Raw genomic sequence first — 26,293 nt, 5'->3', positions numbered from 1 at the left:
TATGGTGTATTCACATGTAAACATCGATTCTAAGTCAGATATACGATGCGTTGGAATAGAATCGCAGCCATCATCGAAGAAACATCTTCAGACTGATCGTGTATCTCGAAAATATGTATTATTAATGTTTATTATTATTTTTTTCTGTTTGTTCGTTAATAATTACAGTACATATGTATAATGTTTAGAAAAGAAATGTTCCCTTCATTCGTGTTTTTTCTTCACCGATTCATTTAAACGTATGTACAGAGAAGTAGATCCTTCGTATTTACTTCATTTCTTTTCTTTTCTTTTGTTTTTTAATCCTTTTCTTCGGACATGACTGTACTCCGATGACTATTATTTTTTCCATTTTTCTTTTTCTTAAACAACTCCGTCCTCGGTTTATCTGGCTACTCTCGTTTCTTGTTTATCGGTCTCTCTTTTATCGTTTATTTGATTTGTGCTAAACGACAATACGTATCTTAATCAATGTACGTTTTGCAGTGCACGGCCGTTTCGTATTATTTTTTTTTTCTTTTTTACGTATTATTCTTTTTACCTCTTTCTCTCTCATTCTCTCCCTCTCTCACGTTCTCCTCTACTCTTCTATGCTCTAGAATCATTTCTTTTTTTCCTTTACATTCCCTTATTTGTAGTTTTTTCATAATTTTATATTTTTCATCCCTACATTATTTTATTTCTCCACGTGTTTCTCGTTTACAGATATCAAAGCGACGCAGCACAATTGTCCTTTCGAATACTGGTAGTAGTAAGGGGTGTTTTTTTGGAGTCAGAAAAAACAGTAGTCTTAACAAACATACAATACAAAATCTCTTAAGTTTTAATCGCTTGCTTAACGGCCAGTGTAAAGCGGTTTTGTTTCATATTTTTTCTTTACATTTTCATCGACTGCCTCTCTTTTCCTACCTTCAGGGATTATTTAATATTTCCTTTCGCTTCTACCTTTCACTGTCTTTAAGTACCTGAATAGTTCTCTCGGCTTTGGAAAACTTTATTCTTAAGTTTTTCATTTAGGTTTTCATCGTTCTTTCTTAATTAAGTCCATTCATAAATTCTTTTTTCTTTTTTTTTTTTTTACGAAGACTACAGTTACCCCTCTATTATAAATGCGGTTGGTACGACTAAAGGTGGCGAAAAAGGCCAGGCTATCACTGACAATCAAATTCTCTCTCACTCTCTCTCTCTCTTCCTCCAAAACCCTATCTTTCTTTCGTCATTCATACACACATACACGCTCTCTCTTTTACTCTCGTTTTTTGCTCTAACTTGTACAAGCTACGTGTAACGTTATCATTTTCATTCCATCAAAAAATACGTATTATTTTGGTGCGACGCTCCTTCAAAAATGTACATCTACGCACAGATGCATCTTCCTAAATGTCTCCTTCTTTTTCTTTTCTTTCTCCCCATTTTCCTTCTTTCATTCCTTTCGTTTCGTGCTCTCTTTTCTCTTACATCGATTTTTATCTGTACAGGAAGATAAGAGTTTACGTTTAATAACATTAACTCGCGCCGCTGAAAACTCATCGGAATTCTACGATGAACAAGTTCAAAAAGATAGTGATTCGACCAAGTTCCAATATACATTATTTACAAGAAGTTACAGGAAGGGATCGATAGGCAAACTGAAAAAACAAGCAAGAGAAATTTAGTGAACCCACCGCGTTCGAAGTTTCAAAATGTTTTTTTAATTATTGCTAACGATGCAAGCTGACCGAGGCTCGAATCTTTGTAATACTGATTATACAAGGCGTGGCAAATTGCGAAGATACACCGGCGAACAATGATATCTTCCTTCGATAAAAGGAGATGGCTCTCCTCAACTCTTATCAAAAAAACACCTTCATTGCAGAAGGGTGTACTACGAATTGTGCCATATTTTATATAAATTTTTCAAATAATTACCTTTCGAATCGATCGAGTAACAGCGGGCGATTTCATTCGACGATTACACGTTGCAGAGATTGCTTAACGCGTTGACTGGGCTACCCATGCATAGTATGGCGATTCACGATAACACAACTGATTCAGAATTCATTTTTTTTTATCTAATACTTCGGTTTACTACTTCGAATTATCAGTATTGCCGGAGTTACATTCACCGCAGTCAACGTGTTAAAATTCATTGCGAGAAATCATGAAGAGAAAAAAAAAAAAATGGTCGACACGTGTCACGAGGTAGAGCTTCACTAATCGTCGATAGAAGTGGATAAAAAAAAGAAGATATCTCTATCGTACGATAAAATATGTTCGAAATAAAAGCAACTAATTACAAAGACAATATGTGAATTTCATTCGTTTATACTTATTTCCCTCTTGTTTTTCTTCTCCCAGTCACCTTCCATTTTCTTTTTTAATGCATTTAAAACGGAGTCACTTTGGTTCGTATCACGAAAGGAGACTCATTCACAGGAACATTACTTTTCAACATTCTTAGACTCTTAGTTTCTGCGCCAGAGATAATATTATTAATAAACACCTCGACTAACGAATATTCTAGCCTTCATTTTTTTTTTTTTATATATATATATATATACGCCGGACATAATACGTTCGAGGCGCAAAACGAGACGTGTACGCAGATTGATCAGTGTTTCTGTAGCCTTAATTACACAACCTTTACAAGAGTGTTCCTTTTTTTACGTTTTACAGTTTAGAATAATAAATTGCAGGCATTCACGCGTCCACGATAGCACACCGAATGATGATATAAACTTGTCATTCTGAAACAAGGTGAAGCGATTTTGTACTAAAGTGCAGCGATATAATGTTATACTTTTAATGAATTATCTACGTAATGTACAGGTTTTTGGGTAATTCTTGATTTTTACTTTTCTTATTTCCCTTTCTTTACATGCACCGTGACAAGGTATGGTCGGCTCGTACGACACACAAGTTTTTCTGTTAGCATATACAATATACTATACATATTTCCTCGTATTTTCTCTCTTCTCGATATCATTTCTAATTTCGTCGCTTTTATTTGGTTTTCCTCGATTTTTCTTCCCGACCTTTCTTCACTGCTCCTTGCATACTACACAATTGAACAAGGATCAAGTATGTGTATCGATTACAAAGTTAAAATTTCTAAAGTTACCGAGAAGCGTTTACGCGAAAAAGGCAAAAGTTCAATGCATGATTTTGCTACCGTTAATTTTCACCAAACAAGATCTCTAATAGAATAATATTATTCGTCTACTCCTCAGTCTGACCACACCGTGTAAGAAACGTGGAACAGGATCACCACGACAATATACATACATACAAGTAGACAGAATTATGAATTTCAGGCTTTCTTATTTTTCTTATTCATCATTTATAAATTCTTTAGTCTGCGAGGGGGATTCTATCGATAATTGGATACGTTTCTTCGTTTATTACACATGTTCGATCCTCTCAGCATCACTTTTTCATTCATACGATTTCATTCGTTCTTCTTCTATCAGCCTTTCACGAACACGCCTACAAACCTCGTCACAAACCTTATCTTCTGACTAGATTGCGTCTCTAATAATCTTAACGATTTAATCTAAGTCTGCCATTCAATAATAATCTGCGTTTCTTATATCTAATATCGTAGTAACATCTAGTGGTAAAAGGATAATCTATTCTCCTCGAAGAAACGCTAACTGTTCGTTTCTTCTTTGCTCATCGACAAAACTGAATTTAACGTTAACTTACGCTCGTTTTGCCTATAGACGAGGATAGGCATGCGCCAAGTAACGGGAAATCACGAGCGTCTTTAGAAATTCCCGTGTATTTGCTACTATATGTACAATATGCTTGTAATTATCATGGATTAATAATCGTTCGATCCAAGCAAAATATTTCATGTAAAATCGACTGCATCGATGCGTTATCCACTGGTCTAGTTCTAGCTTTATCTTCGCTTCGGTGGAAACTACAAGAACACGTCCAAGCGTATAGAAACTCCTTTTCCTATTCCTCTTTCTCTTCTTCCTTGTCATCTTCCTGTTTACGATCAAATACGCAATGCTCCGTCGACGAGCGTTGGAACGCTAGGACTACCTTTTCTTTCCAGCCTGTTTCGACGATAGCCGTTTCTTTAATCTCGAATGATCCGCCTTGACCGATTTCTTCTTCGGTCTTTCCGGAGATCCATTGCAACAGGCGCAACCTTTTTTAACGTGTCCTCGCAAACTGGATCGTCTGGCGCGACAGTCAGGCTCTACCAAAGCTATATTTCCCGTCTCGTCGTCCGAAGGTTCCGAAGCCTTATCACTGGATACCATCACCGAATCCTGGATCGTTTCGTTCGCTTTTATACGTTTCGACAGATTACTAGCCTTGTGATCTGTTCGATTCAACACTACCCTCGCGTTCACCTGTAGCTTGTCCTTTTTCTTGAAGTAACTGCTACAACGTCGTTCGCTCGACAACGATTTTAGACTTTGCACACTGTCCTCGAGACCGTTGCTCAAAGCGTTCTCCTCCGGTTGACTACCTATCGACTCGCTAACGCTCGAATCTTCTTCGTCGCTGCTCGATCTCGTCCTCTCGGACATCGGACTCTCCCAGGCGAGATAATCCATTCTCGTTACCTTCGATGCGATGCGTTTCTTGTTGGTGTAGGTATACTTGTGCGTCGAGAGCATCGGGCCAGCGATCGGCGAAAGTGGAGATGGTATGGTTACATCGGCGGTAGTGCCACTCAGCAGGGTTAAACTTTCGTCCCCCGAGCTAGCAGCTGACGCGTTATTCACGTTGATGCTAGGAGGTAACGATTCCGAATCTAGATCAATATCTAATTTCATGTTAGATGGAATGCTAGACACGCTACTAGGTGAACCTTCCTTCGAACCATTCCTCGAGATCATCTTCACTCTGCTATTGTCCTTCAACGAGTCGCTCTCCAATGATCCTAGATTAGTCGGCGAGAGCCTCGAGATGTCGGAAGTACTGTTCGACGCCTCGTCCTGACTTAAATTATCCAGGGTTAAACGCATGTGTTTAGCCGGATTCTCCAAGTGCAACTCTTCCGCTTTGTCTCTTTTCGACCTCTTCGAGGAGCAGTCTTTCGAATTTCTCGTCCGTTGGTTGCTGTTCTTTTTACGCTCGTTTGCTTTGAAATCGGCTACTGGACTGGCATCCCTGCTACCGCTCGACGAGTCCAGAGAACGAAAATACGAACTACCGTACGATTTCATCCCTAGAGGTTGACTGCAGGAGGCATCCTGGGAAGAATGATCGAAGGACGGCGAGTGATTCGTGTCGAACAGTAGATCCGCCTCGGGGAACAAATCACTGGTGCTTGGCTCGTCAACGCCTAAATCTTCGCATTCCTCGGATAGACTTTTCTGCAGCCTCATCTCGCGCTCGATCGCTGCCGCTTTCCTCTCCATTTTCTGCTGTAATAATTCCCGATCCAATCTAGGGTTCAATTGTGTTTTCATAGCGTTACTCTTATTCGAGTACTGTTGGAATGGTTCTAAAGTGTGATTCATGAAATACTTTTTCGTGTTTGTCTGATAGATTTGCCCGCTCGCCATCTCGATACCTTGACCTTTGTTGATGATTTGGAGAACGCTTTGAACATTGTCCGAATTGTCCGAATATCTTGAATTCAAAGGTTCGATGTTCAAGGAGTTGGTGGAGGTTGGCACGTATCGCCAGGGTGTATCCGGCGATACTTTGCCTTCGGGTTCCCAGGCTTCTTGTAATCTAGCGTTTCCATACAGCAAACCGTTCCCAACTTTGCACGATACGTCGATACCCTCGGTGGACTGTTGTACAGGTGACTCCTGACTGTCGGAGCTACTCGGACCACCGGTCACCAGAAACTGTGTCGCGTTATCGATTCCTCCTGTTGACTGTTTGCTTGCGACCGTTATCGTAGACATAGAATCTGCAAACAGAAACATACGCTCGATATTATTTCATATGTCCCCTTGAGCCAGGGTTATCGTGACACGATTATGGCCAACTGTTAAAATTACCTTACAAGATTGTACAAGAATTTTTTTGGCAGTGACACGAGTCGAAATTCTTCCGACAATGGTGCATGTATACAGGGTGTCTTTAAAAATGTGCTATAAGAAAATCAACATCAATTTTGGTATTTGGTTTTAGTGGAAAACTGTTTATAAGAATCCATAGAAAATGAACAGGCACACATTTCTAGAGACACTTTGTACCGCTTTTCTAACAATTCCAATTACTTTGAAATACGTTTGGCAAAGACACTAACCAATTTTTCTGTTATTCTGTAATGTCGTGGTATTGCTCGAACAAACGACAGAGTTGGAAGTGATCAAGGTTTTCGGAACGTTCTCCGACATACCCATAGTGTCGTCGATTTTTCTTTTCACCGTCTTCGGGGAGATGATCTTAGCACCAGGAATCAATTCCGTGGATACCTCCTTCGTATCTTTCTGCTGTTGTTGCTGTTGGTGTTGCTGCTGAGGATCGTTCAGCATAGACACGTCTGACTGAGTGGTGAATGCAAGAGCGATCGTAGCACCAGTCTGAATGGAAACTGGCTTCTCGTTGTGACACTGACTTTCTTGAGGTGACTTTTTCTCAGCTGTATGCGTGATCGTTGCCGCGGGTGCCAGACACACCACGTTGTCCGATTTCAGAGTCGGTGTTGACAATTTGTGTATAGAAGAATTGAATAATCGGGTGCCCTGAAGAGCCAAGTTCGGATTGCTCGTGATCACGCCGCATATCTGTTGATTCTCCGCAGGCTCGTTTAGATTACGTTGAATTAAACCGATCGTAGAATTGCTTTTGTTCACGACGATAGCGTTTGTCGTCGATTCGACGCTAACTGTACCACTTACAGGATCCGATTTCGCCATGGTCAAGTCACCGATAATGTTATTCTTCTCTACGGTTGTGTCTCCTGCAAACTGGCCGCCATTTCCAGGCTGCGGGATCACTACCGAGGCGTTTTGTACATTTTGAGTGGTAGCCAGAGTTTGATTGCCCGATAATGTTTGCAAAGTGGGTATCTTAACCTGCTTCACCTGTGCCGGTTGCGAGATGATCTTTCCGGCTTGATTCAGAAACGATTGGAGTACCAGAGTATTGGAAACTCCAGTGTTCCCGGTGGTTCGAACGGTAGCTGGTACAGTGGCCAGAAGCTTCGATCCACTGGACACTATCGTGAACTGTTGACCTCCTTTCATAAGGTTCATCGGTAAGATGTAGTTAGTACCTGGAACAAGGACAGCAGTGCTTCCCATCTTTCCCGTGACAGAGGCCAGAGCTTCGCTAACGCTAACGGAACTAGTCTGCACAGCTTCCTGAACGATCACAGCTCTAGGCTGACCCGAACCAGGTTCCGCGAAGATTAGATTTCTCCTTTTAACGTTCAATTCAACACCATCGTTCGAGTCGTTGGTCAAATTTCGAACCTCGGCAGACGCATCCGTCACGTTTCCAACGCTATTCGTAGGTTCCTCCGGAGCCGAAAAGCCTGCTGGACTATCTTGCACGTGTACCACGCCACTGGACGAGTCTTCGCTACCCATAGTCCTCCCAAGATCATCCGTACTCGGACTAAGTTCCGAATTTTGCTGTCCAACAGGTTTCGTTTTGTTGGCATTTGACTTTTTCCTTTTCGATGATTGACTAGGATTCGTCGGTGGATTGGATCTTCTCCTTGGAGCGGGTTTGTTGTTAAGATCTGGTGAATTTCGAAGCTGTTCCGCGTACTCGTCCAAGATAGCGTAGATTCTTTGAGCAGTTTGCTCGTCCTCTTGGGGCTTTTGTTGCGGTTTCGGAATCGGTGAGGCCTTTGACGTGTTGGTCGCGCTAGTCTTCACGGTTTTCGGCGCCGACTTTTTCACCGTCTTCGAGGACGGTGGAGTGGGCGGTGTTTTGCCAGATATAGGCGCTGGTGCTGGGGTAACACAGGGGCTGGAAGAGCTTTGCGAGGTGACGCTCAGAGCGGGTGAAGCCGCAGGCTGACAATAACTCGTCACCACGACGACAGGCGTTGAATTTGGAGTTTTAGGAGCAGCAGCAGCAGCAGCAGCAGCGGCAGCGGCAACGGCGGCTGTGGCTCCTGTGTTCTGATTCGCGTAAGCCAACGAAACTTTTTGAGAGAATACATCCTGTTGGAAGTTCACTGTGTTCCCGTTACTCGCAAAATCATTGCCAGTGGTTTGCTGTGTAGGCATTAGAAGTTGTTGAGCTAATGCGCTCACGGAAACCTGTTGTTGCTTGCTGGCTTGGGTTTGCTGAGTGGTGGTTTGCGTTTGCACGGTAGTCGTAGCCGCTGTGGATATCATTTGATGGGACTGTGGCTGAATGGTGCTTCTTTCTTTCACTTGTTCCAGAACGCTTTCAAATTCCCTTAACTGTTCCAAAGTGGTCGAGCTAACTTGATTGGGCACTTCAATAGGGGAACCGAGTAAACTGTCTGTTCTAACGGATGGTTGTTGTTGCTGCTGCTGCTGCTGTTGTTGTTGCTGTTGTGGTGGTGGTGGTTGTTGTTGTTGCTGCTGCTGCTGCTGTAATCTGGGAGTAGTTAAAACCGCCTGAATAGCCCCAGTAATGTTCTGCTGTCTCAAAGGAGCACGAATGATGTTCAATTTGACTACCGGCGTTCTTCCAGTTGGTATGGAATTCGCATGCGAAATGGTTGGTATGATGTTCAATTGACTTGGATTCGTGGTGGATATCGTAACAGGGATTTTGTGCGTGTAAATCACACCAGGTGAAGCATTCTGAACGCTTTGCACCAGCTGCGTCAACGTTTGATTAGCGTTCGGACTGGTTGCCACGTTCGTGTTGTTTCCAGAATTCTGAACGATATTCAATATTTGTCTGCTAGTGGATAATTGCAACGTATTCGGAATGTTTGCGATGGATTGTACGTTAATTCCCGGAGATGGGTTTGTTTGTTGCGAATTAGGCACGGACGTTTGTACCGCCTTGGACAAGTTTGACGTTTTCTGCGGCGACACTGATTGAACTAGCGTTTCTGATGCGCCGCTCGTTGAAGTATCCGTTGAAAGGGTGTATATAGTTTTACCAAAAGCTTGCTGAAACTTTGGTAGGCCGGTGTTCTGACCAGTTTGCGGACTGACTTTAGTGGACGAGGAAGTCAACCTGTCGTACGTGGTTCTGTTCGCGTTCGTGTTTTCCGTTGTTCTTTGCGTTTGTCGAGAAAACGTACCGATATTCCCATCATCGACATTTTGCAAATTAAGAATATTCCTCTGATTGGATACGATGTTTGGATTTACAGAGGCCAACTGGTAAGTACCGTCCGGTTTGCAAACGATTTGCAATTGTTCCGAGTTGATGGCCGTCGAAGAGATTCCGGTGCTTGTAGTTGTGGTGGTTGTGACGGCGGAGCAAGGGGAAGGAGATTTTTTAGGCGACTGGTTCGGCTGATTTCGACGAATCGGTACCGTTCTGGGACTCGAGTCCGGTTCGAGCTGATTAGAAACGTTAGTGGTGGTCGAGGAAGTTGGCGAGCTATCCGGTGGTTGATTCGCCTCTTCGCCGACGTCTGGAAGAGTCGATGATCTGGAAGGAGGGGTCTGACCGGCCGGGCTCATGCCAACGCCGCTGTCATGCCCACCGGAAGAGGGTGTGCCGGGTAACTGAATATTTCCAGCAACGCTAGGAGTTCTATTTGGCCTTGGAGGCGTGTTCCCGCTGTTAACGGAGCCCGAATTCGGACTTTGTGGAATGTTTCTAGAGAGCTGGACAACGTTTACGGTAGGGCGCATCCTTGGCGGTACCATCATGTCCAACGAATTTAAGCCTGGCACATTCTTCGCTAATATATCCGAATCTCTAACAGCTTTCGCGAGAATGTCAAATTTTCGTTTCCCTAAATTCGATTTAGAATTCAAGTCTCGCCTATCGGTGGAAGATAGATCCGTCTTGCCAGTGATGGTACCTCCGTTTCCTTTTTGCTTCTGATACGTTGATATCGCGTTCTTGTTCGGAGAGAATGGCATATTTTTCTGAATGTTCATCAGCTCGCTGGTAATATCACCGCTACTCAATCGTTGCTGCTTCTTCGCTCGAATCAACTTCCTGTCGACTTCGTCCGCTCTAGTCAGTACGATCTTTGGATTCAAGTTCAAAGTGCTGAGCATCGGTGCAAACTTTGCCACGCTGTTTGCATTATTTTCTAAGTTATTATTGTCCTTACTCTTGTTCAAAAGATTCTTTTGTAATATCTGAGAGATCCTGGTGGGTTTCTTCGAGTTTTGTGGCCTGAACATTCTCAAGGATTTAAGTACAGCCGGATCGCTTCTTCTCTCTGTGATTATCAGAGGAGCAGCTGCCGTGTAAGCCGAACCTTTTATCGTCTCTCGTTTATTCTCGTCCATATCGGCTGAGAACAAAGTAATAATATCGTTGCTGCTTACATCAGAACCGCTCGCGTCTTCGTTCGTGTTCCCGTGTCTAACGTTTTCATTAATGAGCATATGAAAATGCGACACCGACTCGGCAGTCAATTTCGAAGCCTTCGAACGTTTTTTGCTCGTCTCCTTATTGGACAATTTGCTCGGCTTCTTCTTCACTTCCAACCGATAACCACCGCTGCCGAGACTGTCCGCTTGACTATCCTGCGTGTTGCTATCGCTATCCGAAACCGAGCTGACTCTGTTCCTAAAATGTTTCGGTTTACGTTCTATGCTGTCGTACTCGCTTTCAGAAGACTCTAATCTATGAATCTTCCTCTGTTTCCCCGACCTTCTGATACGCAGGATACTACCGCTATCCGAATCAGTGGTGGTATCGTCGAGACTTCTTCTGGCGGTAGCCCTTTTGTAACTACTCGCAGGCTGAAAGCTACCGAACTGCTCCGAATTATCCGAAGGTAAATCAACCCATTGTTCGTACCCTTTTTCAATCCCAAAGAAGATATCCTTAGTGTCGTCTTCGGAAGGCCAATCCTTAAACTGCGAATAATCAATGTTCAGATATTTCAACTCTTTATTGGTATTCCTCATCTCTTCTGCATTCTCCAAATATCTTTCGCATAGACTGTTCAATTCTTTCCAATCTAGAACCCAGCTAAGCATATGATAACGAGGACTGCTTAAAACAACGGCCAAATCGTCGCAAAGCTGTGGAGAGAGACCGAGTTTCTCCGCGTCGAGAACTTGATTAGGCACCGACTTCTCGTCGTAGTTCGCAGAACCCGTGACAGCGTCCCCTTTGATCAGAATCAAAGCGTCCAGTGTTCTCTCCACGTTTTTAGACGTCGTTTCGTTCGATTCCGGTGCTTTACTTTTCGATATATCGTTGCCGGTAAATTCGCCGCAATTGAAACAAAGCTCGCCCAACGTTTCGTTGGACAGTGGGTCTCTCTTTGGATGCAGAGGACATCTGTCGTTACCCGAAATCGTGGAATCTGCTTTTTTCGAGGTGGTTAAAAGACTTTTCAGCAATTGATCCGTTCGCTCAAAACTCTTACTCACTTGTCCATTTTGAAAATCAATGTTTTTCTTGGACACAACTGGCGATGAATTGTTCAACGACGTAACTGCGAGTAACGAGGAGCCACACAAAGAGGAAGGTGATTCAACGTTTGTGGCTTTGATTCCTTCGTTCTTTTCACTGATATTGCTGTCCGGTTTTTTAAACCCCGCGGTAGAATGATTGTTCTCCAACACGTGTTTCAATTTTTCGCTCACAGCGTCGCTTCCGTTCGAAGCCCCGTCTTCTTTCGTCTTTCCACAGGCTACAGCGATTTCCTTGATCCTGTCGTAACAAGCTCTCGTAGGATGCAACGAGAATGCCGTGAGAACGCATTCACGAGCTATACCGATGTTACTACCAACCACGTCGGCTAGTTTAAGAAACTGTGTGCTCAAACGCTTCGCGGTTTCGCGAACCTTCTCCGTGTCGGATTTTGTCTTCTGGCTCTCCAACTCGTTCATATCCGTTGTTAACGCCCTGATGTACAGTTCGATCACCAGAGGCTTTATACTGTCGCCAAACTGTAATTGAAAACAAACAAGCCTGTGAACGTTCCGTTTATTCTCTCAGATAAGTGTAGATGAAAATTTCAATGAATTATTAAGCTGTTTCATATGAATATTTTTCTAAAACACAGTTTGATCAATGGAATATTATTTGAAAAACTTTGAGAATACAATTTCATTTGTAACAACCTAATAGTATTGTATGTCAAGTGTAATTATTTCATGTATAAATGATGCTCACGTGTTTTGCAAGTACTGCACAAAATATATAAATGTGCTGAGCACTTTCGGCAGGTTCGATCAATTTTCTTATCATTCCCGGCAACGTGGGCGCAACATCTTTCAACTTTGAATGCAACAATGCCCAAGAGTTTAGAATTTGTTCCAAAATATTCGCGCCCGTTTCTGGCACAGGTCGTACCATACCAGCCGTAACGAGATATTGTGCAACCAATTCAGCAGCTTTTATCGAATTTCTCCAAACCCGTGCAGTCCCATACTTTGTCGGTCTTTCACCACTGAGTCTTTGGACCAGCTCCAATCCGTCGCTGAGATCCATTAATTTTAACTGAAAAAATATGTTTTTTCACCATAATACAATGAAAAATTCGTTCCTATGCTTGATAATTTCGCCACTGTCCATCGCGGCCTGTCGTCGCCGACAAAAAGGAAACGAATTGGTTTAATTTCTTATTCGTAAGTGACACTCACTTGAGCGAATATATCTTGCGTGCGTTTCAATTTATACAAGAGGACAATATAGACGTCGATCATGTAATGAACGTGATGAGAATCCGAGAGCGAACGCAACCGATCGCTCCTTCGGAGAGAACGTACGCAGGCAGCGGCGAGGTTTACCGCTATATCCTCGCAGCGGTCCTCGCAAAGTATTTTCAGCCTCATTGTCAGCAGTTCACCTTTCTCCGAACAACAGAATTCTGTCGATCAAAAACACAAACACAATTAGTATACATTTCATTAACCCTTTGCGAACAGAAGTCAGGATATTCCTTCTTCGAATCTACAGGTGACCGAGAAATTATGATAAATCGTAAATTAACGGTTCTTTCAGATGCTCAACTAAAATTCTTTGATCCGTGTTATCCATGTCTCATTAGCTTACAACGATGATTAAACAGAGGAGAGAAGGAAAGTAAGGAAGGAAGGAAGGAAGGAAGGAAGGAGGATAAGGCGCGCTACGTCTTGTGCTCCCTAATGGACTCATCAGCAAGGCTACCAGTTCCTAACAGTTCTATATCTTAGATACTGGGATAATTAGACCCCACGTCAGATGGTGTACATATTCAAACGAATAGTTGGACTTCCGATCGCTGAGGGGGTTAGCAAGTCAGGTAGGGGAAATAAATTTGTGCGGCATAGTACCCTCTTCATGTTCGGAATCCGGTTGGCCGTTAAGTATGCTGTCGAGAGCGGGATGAGTCCATGGATTGTGCACCAGAGCTATCAGGGCAGTACACCTGGGTGCAGCGGGGTGTTGCACCAGGTGAGAGGCGCACCTCTGTAACGTTACACTGAGGTGCGTCTTCGTCGCGGGTGACAACTTTGGCCACTCCCCGCGCAGTACCAGTTTCAACGTGTGTCTGCAACACAAATATATCGTCAAAGTTGTAGTTGAAAATTTGTTACGACAAAGAGCGAACCAGGAACAGTCATAATATTTCAGACACGGCAAGTATTTTTTTTTTTTCTTTTTTCATCGCGATGCAACGGAAGAAAGAAGACAGAGAAGAAACGAAACAGTGTCTGCGCGCAACATCGTTAGTTTTAGAGGCGAAGAATAACGAGAAAGGAAAGGAAAGGAAGGAGAGGAGGAATCGCGAGGATGGATAATTGCTACGGTTTCGACGAATATAGGAGGATAGGAGGATCGACGCGAATACTCACTTGTGAGCCCATTCTATGAGAGACTGGGTGGCCTCTGGCGTTGCCCCAGGAATGAAATTGGTGACATGCTCCCAGGCGGACAGAAGTGCATTCACCTTGTCGCCGTACTTCTTTTTGCTGTCACTCAATGTCGCTTCAAGCCCCTGCAACTCGATAAATCAGCGATCGATTAAAATACAAATAAAACACCCGCAACGTTCGATGACTTATTCCTGATGGTAGTGGAAGAATCGGAGGAGCAGAAGGAGGATGGAACGGTATTCGACTAATTAACCCTTTGAAACAGCGTCCGAGACTCGACAAAGCCTCCTCTTTCTCTCTCTTCTCTATTTGATCCTCGGGAATAAATAACGATTCTCTGCCGAGATAAAACGATATCGTGACAGAAGCATCGGGCATCGTATTTCCGTCTTCGAAACGACGGGAATTTAACCAGGAAAAGGAAACGTGGAAAATCGTTTCTTCGAACACTCGGACCAGATCTACCATCGAGAAAACTTTGGAAAATTGGTTCGATACCCGCTGAACACAATATCGAGAGGAGAAAAGAAATACACCTTTACCTTCTCTATCTAATCCTAGCTTCGTCAGACTCGACCAAGTTTAGCGAAAGTTGTACAATTAATTAGAGGTGACTTACAATTAGTTTGCGAGTTGGACGAAATCACTGTTTTCAACGGCTTATTCGACGATATCGTTTTCAAGACGAACGTATCGAGTATCAGAGAAATTACTTTCAGTAATGATGTAACGGATAACTGTTAATTACGGCGAATGGAATCTCATTCATTGAAAAGCGATAGGGTATCGTCGAGAGGCGGTTCTCGAACAAGAGAAAAACAGTATATTCCCCTGGAAAACCGCAAATATCGGATAAACAAGGCGAGACGTTCCATACACTGTATGTGAAAACTATCCAACGAAATTCTTGTTATAACGCAAAAGGTTAAATCAGCTAATCAAAATTCGAGCGAATCGAGGGAAATTTTGAGGAGAAGCACGATGAATATAGAGTAGTTTCGTTTATCGAATTCAATCTGTTCGCTATCAAATCCGGGAAGGAGTAAACCCATCGGAATTTTCATATGTAGGTCACGAAATGAATGACTTCAGAGTGTAATAAATGTTGAGATCACGAGTGCATGGAAGAAACTCGACAATCTACAAAGTTCCATCTCTGTTTCAGCTGAAAATGTATCGCCTTGTAACGAAAGAGATTATACGAGAGGATATTTTCCATTCCCATCATATTTCAAATGACTTAAAGGAAAGGAAAAACAAAAACAAACAAAAAGAAAAAAAAAATAATCAATAATATAAAAAATATTACCTTATATAAACAAAGCATCAATCGCTCACAATCAGCCATTTAAATCTGCAACGGTAAAACACCGTGAGTATCGGAGGGTGGTTTGTGTTTTATCTTCTTCATGAAATAAGGGAAAGAGCTAGAGCGGAAGGTTAGAGCTAGAATATTTCAAAAATCCAGACAAACTTTCAATCGCTAAAAAGAGTTCATTTCGAAAGCATCCCTCGCGAATTCGACCATCGCATCGGTTACTTACAGAAAACTCTCCCCGATCTTACTTTTCTGTAACTTTCCCCATTTGCAACTTCCATGCTCCGCTTCTCGAGCAACCCCCGTCGCGTCGTACAGAAATCTCCCTCTTTCTTCTTTCTCTCGACCCTTTCGCTTTTTTATTTCCTCGAGTTTCCATCCCTTAGCGAATCTCACCCCTAATTTTACACCTGCTGAGCGTGATATCAAATTTCGCTGCTCCCATTTTTTCATCTAAATTAAATCATTTCATTTGTTTCGTGATATTGCCATAGACTGAAAGTTAAGTACGCGTTCTTTGTACTCGGGAGCTCAGAAAGACGATTTTGTATAAAATTGTAAAAATATTTCTTCCTATTAATTCTTTGTTATACAGCTTTCCAATTTTCTTCTTTGTTTTTTCTATTTACGAATCGAACGAATAGTCACGATCGTATCTGTATCGAAAGCTGACAGAACCAAAGGCCGAAATTCGATGCGATTTCCAATATAAACTTTAACATTCCAACATTTCAATAATGCGACTCTGTACGACGCGTCAGCAACCTTTTGCGAAATTCTGTCAATTTCCTTCTGATATTAAATCGAATTCCATGGGATCGTGCGGCAATGCTCGCTGCTGTCTCTCCTCGATTTTTAAACGTTTATCCGAGCTTCCACCTATTCATTCTTTTCTTGACTTTTCCACAAGCAGTAAACAGAGTTCGAGTTAAAAGAAAATATTCTAAATACGATCTACATACGTATCGTAGTATTACCTCTTTAACTGGCATGACATTGAGTTTCTGGAATTTAATCCTACTCTCTACCTAAGGATCCATCTTCCGCAATAGGTTTTCCAAAAACGAAATGAAAAGTAGCTCGGAGAAAATGCTTTCTAAGTAAAGGTCATTATACAGAAACAACGACCATCTTCCATCGACCTCGTTTCTCCTACTGGGATAAGGACCCAGACCGCTTCTCGAGAAACACTGGCTCTGCCTGATCAAACATCGCATACTCTTTTCAAGATTTCACGCTTGTTGTCCGTCACACGCTCGCTCGCTTCTGTCTCCTTAAAATACGAAAATGATAAATTACAGTGAGAGTTACCAACTCTCACCCGACAGCGAGGAGAAAGACAAAATTTTTCTGCCACTCAAAGAGGTAATACCGTGTTCGAACGTCGCTGAAGATTCGATTGTCAATTCGCGTTCGATAAAACTCTGATCGGAGTAGCTGTAATATTTAATAGAAGATATAAGGTCGGAGAAGGAAGAAGGGAGAAAAATGATGAAAGATATAAAGAAATGAACCTGTGTCCTCACCACGCACGACTTTTGGATGTGTGAAGACATTCAGAGGGGTGGTCAAGCTGATCGGCGGTACAGCAGCAGCAATGGTACTGAAGTTCCGAACGAGAGTACGCGTGATGGTCGGTTAGACTGGTAAAAAATATTCCGTCTTCTTCTTCTTGTTCGATCGAGGCGTAGGGTAACGAGCGAGGCTATACTTCCTCCGGTTCCGGTATGTTCCGGTGACGGTGAGCTGGCAGGGGTAGGGGCAGGGCTCGTAGCGGACATCAGCGACCTTCGCAACCCCCAAGGTTCGATCCTGAATTAACGGAAGATGCCCTTCCACGAGACCAGCCTCCTTTATCTCGCCGCGTCCTCCTTTCTTTTCTTCCTTCCTTTTCCTTTTCCTTTCCCTTTACTCTTACTACCCTTGCTACCCTTACCCTTCCCGCTGCCTACTTTCTTCCTCTCTTTCTTCCGCTTTATCACCGCCAGTCTCTGTCTCTTCTCTTCTAGCTTTTCGCGCGACTTCTTCGAAGTGTATTATACCGAGTCTTCTTCCCCGACCAGCCAGTCTTCAGGACAGACGTCACTACCAACCGAACGCCGACGTTTCTTGTACCGCTATCATCTGCAATAGAAAAAGAAAAATCAGTTAAAGAAAAGTTAGTACGCGAGGCAGGCAACGGGTTAACAGCTTCGATCAGTGAGAAACGTTCTCCTTAGCTTTAAACCGTCGTTTCTCTATCTTTTTTTCTCAAGATACTGCTACTCGAAGAAACCGATAAAAACGATCCGTTGTAAAACTTTCAGAAGATTCTCTTAGGAATTCATGAACTCCGTATGGACTAGCTCGTCGGTGAATTTCAAAATACGATAACGTTTCGTTGGAAAACTTTTATTACCCTCCTGTTTTTTTTTTTTTTATGCTACCATGACGAATCAATGAAATTTTAACGATTCCTGACCTAATTAAGCAGCGTTGACGCGAACGTTCTACTAAGAAGAATTCATTTTTCCGACGAACCAACTGAGAAAACACGTTTCGCAATTTCTTTGTCGTGAAATGAACCGAAGTGAATAGCATTGTTCCAATCAATTTTCCGTTCTTTTTCCGTACAGACCGAGCAGAAGTCCGAGGAAAGAAATTCAACGTAACGTTACACCGGAAGCATGTACGATGCATTTTGTTTCATCCATGATACGAGGAGAGGACGTAAGTACGTCTATCGAGGTCGAATCTCGATACCATCCGAACGAGATCGATCCTCTCGCTTGGAAAGTTAGTCTTTTATTCGAAAAGAATAACGGCTCCTCTGTCCGCATCCTTCTCTTCTTCGCAACCTCGTTCTACAACAGTCGTAAAGCATTTCGTCTTTCAGAAGGAGAAAAACATTTATCTCGGACATTCTATCGAGCCGGGGTAATCGAAGGCCGTTCGAACGAAGCAAAAGCTTTGATAAAAATAAAAAGAAAATGAAAAAGGAAAACAGACGTAATGAACGTTCATTGATCAATGTCATATTTCATGAATTTCAAGCATAACAACCGTAAAAAGAAGTCAAGTTCTTCGTTAAGGATTTCATTAGTCAAGCTTTGATTCAAGTTCTAAGAACTTCCGGTAATTTCTTACCTACAACGAAAAAGGATGAAAAAAGTTAATTGAGCATGGTTCGTTACTCGGTTACGTTCGAATGGTTGGCACGTAACGAAATCTGATCATTGGCAATAACTGAAGAAATATCGATAAATCGTTTACGTAGCCATTTTCGTGAAACTATAAGCTTCGAATTGATATGTCATAAGTGGCAATTTGCGACACTTTTATGTCATAGAATGTTTCCCTACGGGGCGAACTCGAAACGCAATGTCAAGGATAGAAAAGGATAATGTTGTAGAATTCGGTTTCGAATGTTTTGCATAAGATTAATTCAGTACAACCGTGCGGTCGTTTCTCTCGGAGGCTTGCACCGGTTCGTGACGAATAGCTATTATTCTGCCTTCACCGTCTGCCGACGAAACCAGAAGCCGGGCCAAAGCAGAAAGTTATCTATCGATTACACGATTCTGCTGCGTCTACCTTGCACACAGGGTTACGCGTTCTCGGCGTTCTGATTTTCACGTGATCGAGCACACGAATCGAATCTTCCTTTCCGCGCGGAATCGCGCCTCCGAAACGCAACTTTCCCTCCTGTTAACGCGAGGATTCGATTTACCGAGAGACACGGCAAAATCCTAATTATTCCAACTTAATCGGGTTAACTCCCTTTCCGGTATTTCCGTTTCGTCTCGAAACTCTTCCGTTATTATTGCTATCTCGACGAACATTTATTCGAGTCTGACGAATAAACGTCACTCCGTTTTCATAGTAATTCTTTTCTTGATACCGAAGGAAGGAAATACCTTTGAAATTTCTTCCTTCGTCGGTTAACCGAAGAGTCTGCTACTTGACCGTCGAGGAAAACGTTCCAGGCGAAGGACGAGTCCTTCTCCTCGAACAGGGGCGAAAAACTTGGACGTCATTCTAGAAGAAAAGAAAAGAAAAGGAAAGGAAAGAATCTGCTTGAAATTCGCTTGCTGGCATTCCGTACGCGTAGTCAGCGCTGCATTTTGTAACGTCCGCGAATTCTAACGTGACGGGGCACGCAAATAGACGTGTTTCTGTGCTGCTGGCCAACACAACTGACACGCTGCTCGCATAAAACATCCAAGATATCCTTCTTATCGTTCTTATGGTCAAAGATTTTTATTCTTCAATCGATACGCGCTCCAAAACATTTGGGTACAACCGCAATAAGTAGTTTTATCGACTCAGAAACTGTTGAAAGTATAATTATTTCGTTCTTGTTAGAAATATTAATAAATTTCTGGGATATCCTTTTATGTTTTTTTTTTTTTTTCAAAGTGAAAAGCGAAAAGTCGTCCTAAATTTTCCGAGTTTCGATCCAGAACCGAGTAGAAAGTCGTTAAAAAAAGGATACCCCTTTTTTCATCCATTTCGACAAAGGACCACCTGTTGCCGTATAACAGCTGACGCATCGATGTTGGATCAGCCACGCGATTACCTTAATTTTCATTAAGCGCATTTTTCCTCGTATTTTCCGTAGGTACTATATATATTAGATCCACCAAGGACGTTGCACGTTTGTGTTTCTTGGCGACATTTTCGATTACATAAGAAATGTTGATCGAGAGAGCAGAAAATCTGCGAAAACATTTATTATAAGAAATTGAAAATCGATCGTTTGATACGCAACGAGCTGATACTGGACGAAATGGTGGGATACGCGAAAGAAATGGAATCGAAAAGGAAAAATTTATAATGTTCGGCTGACCCCTTCGCGAAGAAACGACAATTTAATCGAAAGTTGCGAGCGTTGTCTGCTCGTGACTGTCTCTTTTCCCTTTTTACAAGCACAACAATGCTCCTGGCTCCCTATGGTGTGTCTCGACTACTGTGTTTTCGACTCTACCATTACGATATCTGTATATCTCGCCTCGGATTTCGTTTTGTCCCCGAAAATCCCCAATGGAAACACGTTCCTCAACGTGATATTTAACGGCACAATGTCTCTACTTTTAACCCCATACACACCCACATCCACGCGCACGCAACCATTTTGCTTTCTTTTCTCCTCTCATTCCTTTTAAGGGAGACACGAAGGTGGTTTCGTTTCTTTCTTTTCGCGTCTCCTTGCTTCCGTCTAATGCACCACTCTCATTTCGATTTTCCACACCATTTTACTCAAAAATTAAACTCCCAAGAAAAATGTGTGTCATACTTGGACTCGATACCATGATTCGCCACCAAGATTTCCAGCAACGCGTATCTAAAACGATTAATTAAGGTTGTGCCTGCGGCATGAAACCCGTTACAGTTTCTACTTGATGCAATACCTACGCTCTTAACCCGATAAGTCACGACAATTCATTTTTTAGAAGCTGTTACTGTTAAGCAAACGCTGACGTCTATATTTAATTATTATCAGTGGTCGTTCCACGAAACTATAGATTCCCTCGATGGCAACCTAAAATTACGTCTAATGCATTCTTCTACGGTGTACAGTTCGAAGCTATAGAATCGCAAGACAAGGAGTTTCACGATATTACCAAGTTGATTCGAAACAGAGAGAAAAGTCTGCGTAAGTTCAGTGTACGGTTGAAAAGGAGCCTCGTAAAAGGGAAAGAGTACGCGTGGAGAGGCTCGAGGAGTTCTCGAATAATGCGTTTAGTCTCGGAGTCTCGAAAGCTCATTACCGGCTGCGATCGTCTAATCTTGGATAAACGAGCAGAAGAAGGTACTCGTAGTACTTCGGGGTTAAACGTAGGCTCCGGTTAGGCTCGTTCGAGTTACAGAACCGTTCGCAACCGGAAAGAACGACATTTTAATAGAGATTACGTCTACAAAATAGCTAGAACTTCGATGGACGAGAAAAATGCCAACTTCGTATCTCGCAAAATTATTTTTTAATTTACTTTGTAAAATATGGAACAGCATATGCACAGCTGTTCTTCGATTCGCTTGGTAAACAGAAGCGTGTTTCGCGTTTGCGTTCCAGAAAGATTAAAAGCTTTAAATGTGCCGTCGCTGCCTCGCGTTACAGGATGGAACACATTTTTGAATTCCATGCGAAAATGGGTTAGCGAAGGTGGTCGTGGTCGGGAACGCGGAGAAATACGCTTGAAAGAAGAAAGCTCGGTCGATGGGAAAGCAGAAAAGCGTTTCGTCCACTGTCACAGCTTCTTCGCTTTGTATAGCTATTCGAGCAGTAGTCCAACACTGGCAAAGCAAAAGCGACGGTATTTCCACGTTATCGTCGCCAGTGTAGCTTTATCGCGTGTAACACGCGAAAGCTTGCATCGCTTGACCGCCTAACATCTCGAGACCTGAATCTTCTTAGAATTCGTCAACTTTTTCTGATAAATTAAATCGATTCTAAGAAAGAAACAAGATTTATCCATACCTGCCCTCTTATCAAAAATGAATACTTCCGCCGGTTGTATAAGTCTCCGTGAGAACGTACACCGCGAAAACATGTCAACTTCAAAGAAGTACAAACTAACTTTGTCCCTGTTCTGTTGGAGAAGTCAAAAGCTTGAAATTACATTTTCATTTCATCAAAACACCAGAATCGTGTTAGAAGGGGATTTAATTAAATTCCGCGTTAAGAATATAATGCGAGAAAATTTCAATTTGGTCCACATGCTTCTTACGAAAAGAACATTCCCTCGGGAACCCTTTGTTCTTTCTACGTCGCATTAGGATATACTTGGAGAGGGAAACAGGGATGTTTCGTCTTCCGTTTCAACGGTGAATCAAAGAAAAAGTAAAAGAGGAAAAAAATCGATAGTGTTTCAATCGAGCTGCTCGTTCTGTTTCTAATTCCTCGTGGAAGCCACGTCGACGAGCTTTCGCTGTCTTTCCTTAAGCGAAAGCTGGTTGCGGAATTAAATTTCCATCCCGCCGAGAAATTCGAATCCCGACCGAGGAAAATCTACGACAGAAGCGTGTCGCGATTTTGTTCAAAAGAACTTATCAGAGATGGTACCGTCGAATATTAATGGTATTTCTGGGAACAGAGTTTACTGACCTATCTTTACGAAACAACGCGTTTCTAACGGTTTCAAGAAACGTCACGGAAAGAAGGTACGGTTACAATTATCAGCGTCTATCGAGCCTTAGAGTCGGCCTTAAAACCTTACGTTACTTTTCTTTATCATGTAAATGAAGCATCAAGCACGAGGAACAAAGATAAATTCCAAAGACGAGCGTGTCGCTTACACACACGGTCGAATCGAAAATGTTATTCGGTGGCTCTAAACGTGGTTCCATTTGGTTATCGCGAGCCTCTCTGCCTCCTCTTATCGCGTTCATTTTCTTCGTGCCAGCATTAAGAGCCACGTCTCGCGTTTAACGTACCTTTATCCCCTTTTTTCCCAGTTAATAACGACGATCGTGAAATACCTCGTATTTTCAACCCTTTTTCAGACGAATGACAAGCTATAGACCATTGCTAGTTAAACGATTAAAGATAGGCTCTTTGACTTTCGGCCTTGAGCGAACAGCTGATCGGCTAGGGATGGTTTCACTCGATTCGAGGGTGACGAAACCCCGGGCCCAGGATCGTTCATGGGTGGCTAGCTAAATTTACGACACGTTCACGAATCTAACCCTTGTGTTAGAAAAAAAAAAAAAGAAACAAATTGTACGCGGTTTCGCTTGAGTTCGTTTTCCTAGACGAAGAAGCAGGTGGAAAAATTGGGAGAAGAAATGTTGGCACGATACATCCCCTTTAAGCTTATGGCGAGCCTGTACACCCCATAAACGAGCTGCATGTCAGGAATACGAGTTCTAATAAAAACGCGTACGACGGAAGTGTATATTCTCAGATAACCTGTGCACTTTTACTCAATCAGTGTGTAATAGAACGAGTTTCACTTTCAGATCGTTAATGACAAACTGAATGGAGGATTTGGAAACGCGATCGAGAAGAATTATGGAGGTTACATAGTATGTAGTTATAAACGGAGTCGTTTTGCTGGAAACGCGTAAAGTATTAGTTGTCGGTGGTAATTTCGAGCGTAATACGGGCGTGTGCTGTGTTTTTACGTTTTCTAACCCTTAAAGGGGAGCTAGCTCGTAAAACGTGCACGCGCAGAGGCGAGGGACGCGTAAGTCTGGTAATCTCGATAGCGATCTAATCCCTAAACTGCAGGCAAGAGAAGGGTAGTGGGTGAACGGCACGTAGAAAATATAAACGAGAAATTATCCTCGGATCGAGTTGCTAGGTTCACGCTTATTTTCTTTTTTCTTAAGAAAGATGATGATTTCGTGAAATTACACGAAACGAAACGAAACGGTATCCGAGGCAAACAATGACGGATCGAACGCGAGCAAAGAGTAATTAGAAGTGGCCTACCATTATACATAGTACGATGTTGATTGGATCGATTCGATGATTTTTACCGCCCTAAAGCGATAGAAAGCAACGCGTTACATATGCTCGACTGGCAACCACGATGACGAACCATGTGTTTCCAGCTGGATTAGGCGGAGGGTTCTCGATAAGTTGTAGGGGTGCTACATGTAGGGTGCAGCACGAAATGTTTTGGGTCTGTGGGCTTTCGTGTGACGAGGAAGGAGACGATCGAGGGTGGTCGAGGCAAACCATCCGGTCGGTCGGTTGCTTACTTTCACTCTTCTTCCCGCACGAATCAACCTTTGCGATCCGTCTCTACGTGTTTCGAAGCCTTTGTAACGCGAAACGAAACGGGAATCGCTTTCGATCGACAAGCTATCGAAATATTACGTTTCAAATACATTTCTTTAATCACTTTCACTTTTATAATTATGAACATAAATTAATAGAAATTCGTGTGCTCGACAACAGTAAACGGACATCGACCGGAGCGTTCGAAGAACTGAAAACAACTGTGAGCCCGGTCCTGTTTCGAGCACGTGAATTTGTATACATCGTTGAACGGTTTATAGATATCTATATCCGATACAGCCGTGATCAATTTCAAGATAAAAACAAAATTATGTTTACATCCCTACTGTTAAATATTTCATTCCGCGACACGCAACTCGCTGGCCACCCAATTGCTTGAATTTCTCTTTTTAAAAGAAAGTACGTTTTCTTAATAATAATAATTTTGAAAAGGCATCGGTCTTTCGCTGCGCATTCCCGTCACGAGAAAAATATCGAGACGAACGTGACGGGAGTGGAAATAGGTGTTCGGCTGGAGGGTGTTCAAACCGACCAATAGGGAGTTACAGATGAAATTCGTGTCAAATAAATCACATTAAATTTCTGGTATAATTAAACTGTCGCGTCGAGGCTGTGCTAACCGTGTTTTCATTTGTCCAACCTGCACATTCTAATTAAGCTTCTCCAAATAGTGGAAAACGTTTGAAAAGTAAACGGAAAGTTTCGAGCGAAAGAACAACGATCCCCGATTTGGAAAAAGAAAAAAAAGGGAACACGATAAAAAGATAGATTTTTCGGAATTGTAGAGTTCCAACGTTTCGTATCGAGATAACGTTTAAGTGACCGATAAAGATTGGAGTAAAGTCCTAAGTGGAGAGGTTATCAATCTCGATCAAAGATATTCATCGTTGTTTTGATTTCACCGAACGGTTTATAGATTTCAAATTGTAAAGAATAATAAAGGAGTATTCGAGCCACCCTGTACATATACGCATAGTTTGAACGCAAGTAAAAGGTTAAGAGCAGCACAGCTGATTGAAGAGGCGTGGATTCGTGGCATGGGGGGAACTAGGGTGTTCTGGCGTCGCGTGTAGGGAAATAAGCAGGAAAACGTGGGACATCGTTGAACGAACAGAAAAGAAAAAAAAAATAATAATAGCACGGTCGCATGTTGTGAACGACAGACGTACCTCGTGTTTTCATTTCACCTTTCGCGTATATTTATTGTTTTATACGTTTTCGTTTTTAAGTCGAAGGCATATAGCCGGACGCTATTTCGCTTTCGATGGACTTGAAAGAGGGTGAGACTAAACAATTCTGGTAACCGAGGATGGCCGATGTTCGTATTGGGTCTCTCAGCTATCAGGTATCGAAGGACTGCTTGTTTCAATGAAGAGTGTTTAGAGAAATGCCGTATTGCTAAAGAACGAGGACTTTGTTCCTGAATGATCTGGCCACGAAACGAAGAAGGCATTGCCTTTTGGTAAGAGGACTGTGACGAACCCCATGGCACTTACCCCAGAACTGGCAGAGTTTTTTTCGAACACATGTGAACGTTGCTCACCGGTGACCGAAGCTGTCGATTCGATATAATTAAATGTAATTAACTTTAATGTGAGTTACCGGCTACTTTAACGGTTTTTTATGTTCTTGGGAAAATATAACCGTTCTATGAATACTTTTACATAAATAGAAAATGAAAATAGAAAGAGCGTTCTGAGAAATTCGATCAAAAAGTTCATCCATTCTATAAGCAGTAACTTTTAGTATTATCGTATGCCATACAAAGCATGAATCTTTTTTTCTATTACTTCTACCGTATATTACTCCCCAGCATCGATGAACGTTCGTTTCGCCTTATCCAGATAATCTGAATCGAGCGGAATTACATCGAGCTAGCAAGTCGATTAAGTCTGATTTAAAGTCATTTACCAAATGCTTAAAAGCACGTTAATCTTTCGTACGAATCGAAGACGGTTGAACAAGAACGAGGCGATTCCATAGGTTTCATAGGCAACGATTTCAGAATTTTCACGAAACTCGAGAATATTCCATTCAAACGAGTCCTTTCGAGTTCAGCAGAAACTCGACATGCTACTACGTTGAAATATTTATTTGTATTTTAGTTGAATCGCAACGCAAACATTCGAATATCGTACTCCAAGTGCAAGGGAGCTCTTCAACGTCAACCAAAGTCTCCACTTGTAGGAGAAACGCGTGCAATGCCGTATTTACAGGTTCGCCGGTTTACTAAAAAGCCATTTCAAGGCATTTCAAGCTTCCGTTTTCGAAACATTTTCTATCCCCGGTCTACATACATAAACTTTAGTCTCCCTATAAAATTGGTCAACGCCCTGGAAGATGCAACTGGGAAATAAACGTTCTCTGTGTTGCGTACAAATTTTTATCGCCTAG

At 42.4% G+C, this 26,293-nt stretch overlaps 1 protein-coding gene across 8 annotated transcripts in view; it reads right to left on the bottom strand.

Annotated features, from left to right (window-relative positions):
- Positions 1-1,045: 1,045 nt before the first annotated feature.
- The window catches only part of LOC117608219 (uncharacterized), a 29,513-nt gene continuing 4,265 nt past the window's right edge, over positions 1,046-26,293 (bottom strand). Inside the window, exons 2-10 of one of the 8 annotated variants that reach the window (XM_034332997.2) lie at positions 16,701-17,298; positions 16,152-16,447; positions 15,166-15,210; positions 13,836-13,978; positions 13,314-13,531; positions 12,642-12,868; positions 12,172-12,498; positions 6,212-11,945; positions 1,046-5,869 (exon numbers count right to left, since the gene is read on the bottom strand). In XM_034332997.2, coding sequence (XP_034188888.2) covers positions 4,029-5,869; positions 6,212-11,945; positions 12,172-12,498; positions 12,642-12,868; positions 13,314-13,531; positions 13,836-13,978; positions 15,166-15,204 — 8,529 coding nt within the window. In that variant the 5' untranslated portion in view covers positions 15,205-15,210; positions 16,152-16,447; positions 16,701-17,298 and the 3' untranslated portion in view covers positions 1,046-4,028. Of the gene's footprint in view, positions 5,870-6,211; positions 11,946-12,171; positions 12,499-12,641; positions 12,869-13,313; positions 13,532-13,835; positions 13,979-15,165; positions 15,211-16,151; positions 16,448-16,688; positions 17,299-19,070; positions 19,192-26,293 lie in introns of all 8 variants that reach the window. The other 7 variants (XR_004582307.2, XM_034332994.2, XM_034332995.2 and 4 more) reach the window with 7 other exon arrangements.

Source organism: Osmia lignaria, chromosome 15, assembly GCF_051020975.1.
Source record: "Osmia lignaria lignaria isolate PbOS001 chromosome 15, iyOsmLign1, whole genome shotgun sequence".
In the NCBI taxonomy this organism is placed as follows: domain Eukaryota; kingdom Metazoa; phylum Arthropoda; class Insecta; order Hymenoptera; family Megachilidae; genus Osmia; species Osmia lignaria.
The sequence above is the reverse complement of the archived record's forward strand: the minus strand, read 5'-3'. Positions and strand labels throughout refer to the sequence as shown.